This window comes from Echeneis naucrates, chromosome 3 (assembly GCF_900963305.1).
Source record: "Echeneis naucrates chromosome 3, fEcheNa1.1, whole genome shotgun sequence".
Lineage (NCBI taxonomy): Eukaryota > Metazoa > Chordata > Actinopteri > Carangiformes > Echeneidae > Echeneis > Echeneis naucrates.
The window spans coordinates 2,608,074-2,616,354 of NC_042513.1; the positions used below are offsets into that span (position 1 = coordinate 2,608,074).

At 36.8% G+C, this 8,281-nt stretch overlaps 1 protein-coding gene across 2 annotated transcripts; it reads right to left on the reverse strand.

Annotated features, from left to right (window-relative positions):
• Positions 1 to 1,094: 1,094 nt before the first annotated feature.
• Positions 1,095 to 6,057, reverse strand: LOC115040861 (transcription factor E2F4-like). 2 transcript variants are annotated; one of them, XM_029497951.1, is made up of 10 exons: positions 5,846 to 6,057; positions 5,103 to 5,256; positions 3,357 to 3,466; positions 3,091 to 3,246; positions 2,696 to 2,739; positions 2,089 to 2,153; positions 1,705 to 1,990; positions 1,472 to 1,519; positions 1,349 to 1,390; positions 1,095 to 1,255 (listed from the first exon to the last, which is right to left on the reverse strand). In XM_029497951.1, the coding sequence occupies exons 2-10, from the start codon at positions 5,253 to 5,255 to the stop codon at positions 1,140 to 1,142; spliced, it is 1,020 nt and encodes a 339-aa protein (XP_029353811.1). In that variant the 5' UTR covers position 5,256; positions 5,846 to 6,057; the 3' UTR covers positions 1,095 to 1,139. The 2 variants fall into 2 exon arrangements, with proteins under 2 accessions (XP_029353811.1, XP_029353810.1); XM_029497950.1 differs by having other exon boundaries at positions 1,349 to 1,393.
• Positions 6,058 to 8,281: the final 2,224 nt, after the last annotated feature.

Sequence of the window (8,281 nt, forward strand, 5' to 3'; positions counted from 1 at the left end):
TAAATTGTACAAATACATGTCTTCACAAGAGGAATTCAAATAGTTGACAGCCTCTGCATATTAATAAACATTCGACATAACAGCTCTCTGCCCACTAACAGTGTTTTACAAATTACCATGTTTACTACTCAGAAATGGAGACAAAAAAAAGTTTTGTTTTTTTTTTTCGTTGCCTCTGACAGTTTAAACAATTTTTTCTGAAAATCACCTTCACATTTCAAATATAATACGGAGTTACAAAGAGGTTATTGTATTCTATAAAACAAAAAACAGCTAAATTGATTTCTATAGGAAAAGAAGATAATAGTTTTTCCTCTTTTATATATTGATGACTTCATAGGCCCTCAGATATCTCAGATCTATGGCTGGAAACTACTGGGTGGTAAAAAAATAAAATAAAATAAAATAAAATCCACAGCCCTATTTTCATTGCACAGTAGGTTTTTTCCTCAAAAGGAAGATTTGAGTAAGTCATCTATCACTGCGGGCATAATCCCCTGAAATAAAGTCTCTATTAAGACTGAGTAATATGAACAGAATTTGGCCAGAAATATGTAGACAAACATCTCCATGCTGTTTAACAAATTCACATTTCTCCATGGGAGTTTTACTGATCTCAACAGTAATCACTTGGAACAGCAACAAACATAACGTATATTTACTGCATCACATATAAATGTTACTTTGCACAATTTGTCACTGTTCCGTTACCTAATCTACTCACAGTCCACTGTGCTTTGTACGTATGTGCCTGTTAATATACTTGCCTGCTGATGCTACACCAGCAGACTTTCCCTGAAGCAAAAGCTTAAAAAACTATTTCAGTATACATATCAGCATTTTAGCACCTGCTTGTGAAAAGATGTTTGGTGTTTATTCATAGCTATGGAATGGGGCATGGCTATGGCAAGCCACCACGTCAGCCCTGACTGAAAGGTCTCAAAAACAACCGTAGTTTGTGGTGTAATTAATGCTTTCATATTGTACCAGATTTCGTTCTAATATTTCTACTCAAAAATATATTAAGGTAGACGTCATGTTGTAAACAAATCTGTTTATTATTTATCAAATAACTTTTTAAAAACAGACAGCTATGTACATTTGCAGAGGAAACACAATGAAAAGTTAAACGTGCGTGGTCAAAAATTGCACACGGGGACGTCAAAGAGATCAGAGAGGCCTTCACTTTCATCCAGATTACAGAGGTATTCATTTTCAGATGGTGGTGGCGATAGACGTAGAAGTGGCGAAAAAACTGATGAACAGAAGTATACCCGTGATTATTACAAATACACAAGATACACCAACAGGATATGTTAAAAAATGTAAGTTAGATAAATAGATTTACCTTCAGAAGTCATAAGTCTTGTGATTAGATCTGCACTCACTACTTCTACAAAAATCAGAGAAAACATTATCATTATCAATCCATAAACATATCAATCAATCATAATCAATTCAGACACAATACCTTTAGATGGGTCTAGCAGCTCTTTCAGTTCCTTCCTTAAAACGTCCACTGGAAACAAGATTTTTAAAAATTAATGTAAAAATTATCATGGGATGTTAAAACCTGTGACACCAAAAATAAATAACAATTGTGATATATAACTGAAAAAGTGCTTTCAACAACTTAAATAAGAGTTCAGCGAGTACATAGCAAGGAGTCAAGTTCAAGCCAAAAAGGGAAACTGAAATACTCACATTTAGGAGCATGAGATCTTCCGAGTGCTGGATTTATAAGTGATGATGCATGAGAGGGTTGCATGTCCTTCATGGATGTTTGCTGTGATTTAGTGCACTGTTTGGCATCTGCTGTTGCATTTAAAGCAGACATGGCCAACTTGGCATTCTCAAAGATTTCTTCGGGTGGTGGGACAGGCAGTACAACAGCAACAGAGCTCTCAGTGTTTTTGTTCAGAAGTAGGACATCTATGGGTCCACTGACGCTTTTCAGATGGATCTGATATTTTGCTGGGCTGTTCTGAACCTAAAGGAAGATGAATATAAACATTTCTTCATTCCATTTGAATGTTAAGGCAGTGAAACAGAAGAAACCACAGTAGATTCCAGCAATCCAAAACTTACAGCTTTGGGAATGGGAACATCCAACTGTGTGCCAGATGGTGCTCGCACTGCCAAAAGGGTGTGGCCTACAGAGACATGAGGCAAAAAGAGTGAAAAGTCAAAATACAATAATTTAACTTGATCTTTATTTTTAAGTTAAATGAGATGGTGCCTGTTGTTTCGCCTGTATTCTAATCAAACTAATGTGTCCCAGCTGTTGTGACAATCCTAGCGCCATTGAGATTCTATATACAGATGTTACCATCTCCATCTGATTTATCTCATGTGTGAACTTTATCAAAGTCCCAAACATGCAGTTGTGTCAGACATTTGTCTACACTGAATAACCTTTTCAGAATAATCAATTAATGCAACACAACAGCACAAAGGCAGAAAAAAATGTGGCTAAAAGATATTCGTTTTCATTTTTGCTTTCTCACAAAGCAAGGCTATAAGGTATATTTCAGTCTACTGCCCTAAAGGTTAACTGTGAAATAAAAATATCTCCACAATTAAAACCTGACAGCACTGTCTTTAGTTCACTGTACCGGTCTGGGATTTTAAAAATGTGCTGACACAAAAATGTACAGAGGGGCAACTGCTGAACAATGAGAGAGATATACATTACCACTGAAGCAGTTGCAGATATCCTCATGATCCACATAAGTCAGAGTTAAACTGAGTTAAAGTTAACTTGAAATATTGTGGAAGTAAACATATTTGCTTTGTGAATACATTAGCAAAAAATTTGGTTTACAGTTCTAATTATACATACACTAGGGTCTGTAAGAAAAATTTGTGCTATGAGTGCTATCACACAATAAAGTCATACCCCACATCTGTTCACAATACTTTCAAACATCTAATTTTCACTTAAAGCAGCTACAGAAGGAAAAGAGAAAGCTTTCCAAAGACTACTAGGCAGCTCTACAATATTTAATAGCTACTTGTTTATAGAATGCATATAATGGGAATTGTTGGAAATCAATGTGTTCCAAGTTTAAACAGGTATGAAAAAGATATTTGCTGCAGTCTTCGATTGTATTCCTGATGCTCTGCTCTACCCAGAGTCTCTGCTGGTCCAGCATGAGTTCCTTCTGCTCCAAATCGTCCAGCTCAGCCGCTAACTCTTTCAGTCTGGTGGTTAATTCGTGTGTATTTTCCCCTGGCATTGTGCCCCTTGTTTAGAAGAAGCATATGTATTATATTATCAAACATATTTTGTACTGCACAGTCTGGGTCATGCACGTAACCAAATGAATACACACTGGGTTATATTAAAAACTTACATCCACTTTACCCTTCTCTTGGATATTTTCATAATAAGACCAATACCCTCCAGCACATTTGTAATGTCATAGATTCGCCTCTTCTGTCCGACAGCCAAGATCCTGACAGCCTGGAAGAGACCAAAAACATTTTATTCACCCTATCCACCCTAACCCTAACCCTTCATTCTTTGAGACTTTTGTGTCCACAAATGTTCTCACAGTTAATGAGCTGAGTACCTTAGCATATCCCTAACAGTTATTATTAAAAATCTAAACTCAATTTCATTTACATTTATATACCAAAACTGTTCAATATAACTCTTACTCGCTTGTTAAAGAAAAAATTAGTAATATTTGCAGTAAAAAGCATTTGGTCCTACAGAGGTTGATGTAGTTGCTTAACACTTAATACACCAAATGGCTTGCTAAACAAATTATATTTGGAGTTTTTAACAGAAGCAACATGAAATAAACTTTTGAAATCTCATTTTAGGTTAAAAAAAAAAAAAAAGCGATACATTTTTAACTGTTTCACTTTCATCAGATTAGAAGATAATAAACAGTGAAAATAAATGGCCAACCACTATGAGCAAGGCTTTAAAAAAAAAAAAAACATCATTTCCCAGGGCAAGTGTAAACACTGATTAGCATGAGAAATAAAATGCTGAAGCTTACCTTTGCATCTATGCAAAAGGATGCACATGTATGACTACATGGACTGATGTACAGTGTATATGTTTGCTAATTTTTGGAGGTGCACCTTACAATTTTCAGTCAATTTCCACATTATATATTAATCATTAGTTTTTCACACTATCACCACTTACTGAAAAATTATCCTGAGCAATGTCAAATACCATTTTCAATGTGTTCATTTAGAAGCCATCTAAATCCAAAGATCTCCAGTTCACAAATTGAAAAGAGTGAAAAAAATACGAGAACTCTATGGCATTTAGGAAATCACAACAAAAGAATATATATTTTCTATCAATTTATCAAATTAAAGGCTAATCACTTCAACTCTAATGATTTTGTTATCCATTTCATGTTACTTGATTTTTCAAGGGCATTCAACACCACCTGATGCAGCATCCTCACATACAAGCTCATAGGGATGGGAATTGACCACTCACTTGTTTCCTTGACACAGATTACCTAACAGACTGACATGGCTATTTTTCCTAAGTAAACCTAGTTCCTTAAACATCTGCAGAAAAATGCTCCGTACTTATCAGTCTGTGGGGGCAAGTATACTGTCCTTCGCTGAAGTTTTCTGGGGAGTCAGAAAACAACTAAAGAGTGTGAGGCGGCTGGACAAACTGGTGGAAAGAACTCAATCACTCACTCACTCACTGGGGGCTATGTGGGAACCATGCCAGAGAGGAAGGAAGAAACCATCTTAAATACTCAGACCATCCATTTCACCATAGTTGAGCCAAGAAACCATAGCAGTGGACAGTTAATCCAGGATGGAAGCATACAGAAAATTATTAATGCCTGCCACTACTAGACTTTACAACCCGGTAACTATTAGAAGATATCAAGAAGCAGGATTTCCCTCAAGCGATTAATAAAGAATTTGTGGTTCTGTTTTTGACTTCTTGTCCCTATCCCAGTTCAGATGAAGAACCCTTCTATTATTTTATGTAATATTGCAGACATAGGTAAGGCCAATTTCAAAGAATAAAGCTATATCCAAACATGACTGCACCTCTCCAGTGATGGGGTGACTTTGTTTTGCTGGATTGGTCTCAGTTCGCTTACATCTTTCAGGTCCAGAATTCCTCCTTCAGCTTCTTGAAGTAAATTGACAAACTTCAAGGTCAACATATTGAGGCTCCTGAGACTTCTCTGGTATTTGGGGCTCTGGTCTGACATGGCGGTCTCTCCGTATGGACTGTGTGGACTGACATCCATCCTGATGGGGATTAAAAGAAAGATTTCACACCTGGAGCCTTCCTGCACTGTTTGAAGCTCCACTGAAAATAAATCTTTGTGGATTGACTTCTGAAACTGGTTGAATGAGACATCCTGTTCTTTTCATTATTTTTGCTCGAAGCTTAATTCTCTTTCAGAGATTGCCAATTTTATTTCATGTTGCATTGTTCAGTGTATTGGCCAAGAAGTTATTTTTAAAATAGAGAAACCTGACTTGACTCGTTGTGTCACATGAAATATAAATGTCCTATTTACGGTATTTTCTGTAAAAATAACTTTTTGTAACAGCTGCAGATTAAAAGGTTCGAAAATGTATACAATTTTCGTTTGACATCAATCGTTTCGGGCCATTGACCTTATTGTGAAAACTTGTGGCGGAAACAGTATGGTGCTCTGCAGCTTTTCACTCATGAACAGTTAAAGTTAACATCAAATCTTCCCGTTTCCCAGCTCCAGCTCCAACAACACAACCAGGTCACCGTCTACTTCGTCGACGGCGGGCATAAAGATCATAACAACAGATTTTTGTTTTCTGTTGTTGTTGTTTTGTTTTGTTTTGTTTTTTTTACCTTATTGGCGGTCTCGGATTTTGTTGACGTTGTTGTTGAGCACACTGAGCTACAGTTAGCCAGTGCTAACAGTCTGGACGGCGGTTTTCCAATACGTGTTTCAGTGCAAAGCGAAATTCATCGACGATTTAAAGTAATTTCACGGCGAATGTTTCCTCCACGTTAAAAACTAATTGCCTCGCAGTCCTCACCATCACGGAGACAGGCGCGCATTTCTTTGTAGAAACCGTGCACAGCTGCCTTCACAATAAAAGCCCAAACGTTCGGCTAACCTCAGTTAAAACTTCCATCACTAAAATATTTATATGGCATCCCTGAAGAGATAATATTTATCTGTATGGCGTCTACATAAAACAAAAAGCAGTCAAACTTACAGAAGACAATTTGCAGTTGTGTTATTTTCTAAGTGTATCTTTCCTGGGGGAGGAGTTTTGATCCTAAACCCTCCACCCATTACCGTTAGTGTGTGTTGTCACCCCCGAGTAAATGAAGTAGCAGTCTTCAGAATATTACCCCCCCAAACAACCACTACTACTGAACTGCAATGTTGCACAGGGCCTGCTTTAATTAATGGTTCATATTCGAATATCAGTCAGTAATCCAACAAATTGAATCTGATGTGTTAGTTAATGTGATCAATGTGATGTTGTGTTATTGGCAATATTGCACTTGCTACTAAAATCCCCAGACCAATTGTAAGACAATAAAGTTACTAAAAACTTGCAGTGATCTTGGGCTGTTTTGGACTCACATGCTGAGGGTTTGCGGCCCTGAGACAATTGGCTGCTGTGACTGATAATTTAGAAAGTTTGCCCTATTTCCAACCTATTGATTTATGTATCCAATCCCTAGAAAGATGAAAAAATTATGTAAAAAGGCCTAGAGGATATTTAACAGACAGTTAATTTATCGACTGTATCCCAGCAAATGCCAGTCTTTTTATGTTGACATGAGTTTGTGCTTCTTAAACTGAATATTACATTTATTCTATTTTTCATTTTTATTTTTTAACCACATTGAGGCTTCTATTTTCTGAGCAATACGATAACCTAATTTGGAACACAGATATTCGATTATGTTTTAGTCATTGGATCCTGTCATTATTGTTGTTGACTTACTCTGACAGGGAAATTACCTACAGGGGTTTTTAATTGATAACATCTTTTTTGTGTTTCCTTTTGTCAAATTGTGTACTGTGGACTGAAAGGTTTGGTAACCCTGAGCCAGTAAGTTAGTCCGCAAACCCCTACACCCACCTTGATAGAAACAGGCTTTAGGAATTTTCAGTTACTCTTTCTACAGATCACCTCATGTTTCTAAGTGATGCTTAAACACATGGAACATTAGCTGAAAATGCACCCACAGATTTTCAATTATGTTTTTGATGTCAGGGGAATAGAGAGCTGCGCTAATTCATGATCGATATTGAGCTCTGGTTTAGATCACTGCCCTGTTGTAAAAGTCACCTTTATGCCTTCTTGACTGAATGCAGGATATTTGTATTCAAAATTTTGTGAATCAGTTCTTCACTCAATCCATGCATGCAATGCCACTTAATCCCAAAGCAAAATATTTCCGCCCCCATGTTTAACAGTTGGAACATATTCTTTCCATCAAATGGAGCTCCAGTCTTTCTCTGAATATGTTGTTGATTGGGACCGAATAACACACATAACTTTCATCTGTCAACATCACTGGTTTCCAAAACATCTGTGGCTTATCCAAATGTTGCATTGGGTTTTCTGATGTCATTGCAGGAAAAGTTTTCTGCTGATGACTCTTCCTTATAGAACCTTACTGTACAAGGATGTTGCCTCGTGAAATGATGCACCACCACTCAGGTTCCTTCTTTTGGGCCTTTGCAGTCATAATTTTACCTTTCAGGCAGCAGTTTGTTTCATTTTTCATTTCCCCTCGTTGTTGTTTGTTTTGACAAAACTGTAAAAGTCAAAGAAATGATCACATCCTGAAATCTCCCCATCTGACATTTTTGAAGAAATCTTGATGTGCCTTTCAAAACCCATCCTGAGAACTTACAAGTAGAAAACTTGTAACCAAACTTTGGTACATGCAAAATAGCGGTCTTTTATACATATATAACATTTATATATCTTATGCTAATGAAATAAAAAAGTGCATTATCGTTTGAACAAATATATACTTTGCTGCAGTGTATTCAGTTATGTTCTCTTGAAATCTTCAGCCAAATGCATTTGTCCTAAAACTCATCAGCTGGTAATCTCTCAACTATTTCTTTATACTGTATATTTTCAAATCTTTATCTAGTTAAATGTGGTTTGCGTGGTCATAGTCTACAACACCTCCGTGTGATATAAACATTTAGACGTGCCGCAGTCTTGTCGCTGTTCATAACTTCCGGGTGAAATCAGTCGTCGCTCACGTGGCTGCAGGTCATATGACTGAGTGCTAGTTCAC

What these genes read in the sequence shown, in the direction of transcription:
- LOC115040861 (XM_029497950.1), bottom strand. Translation starts at nt 5,255, where the DNA reads ATGGATGTCAGTCCACACAGTCCATACGGAGAGACCGCCATGTCAGAC. An exon ending in AAGAGAAGGGTAAAGTGGAT is followed by an intron (nt 3,247 to 3,356) that starts GTAAGTTTTTAA and finishes CTTCTAAACAAG; the next exon opens with GGGCACAATGCCAGGGGAAA. An exon ending in AAGATCTCATGCTCCTAAAT is followed by an intron (nt 1,520 to 1,704) that starts GTGAGTATTTCA and finishes TCTTGTTTCCAG; the next exon opens with TGGACGTTTTAAGGAAGGAA.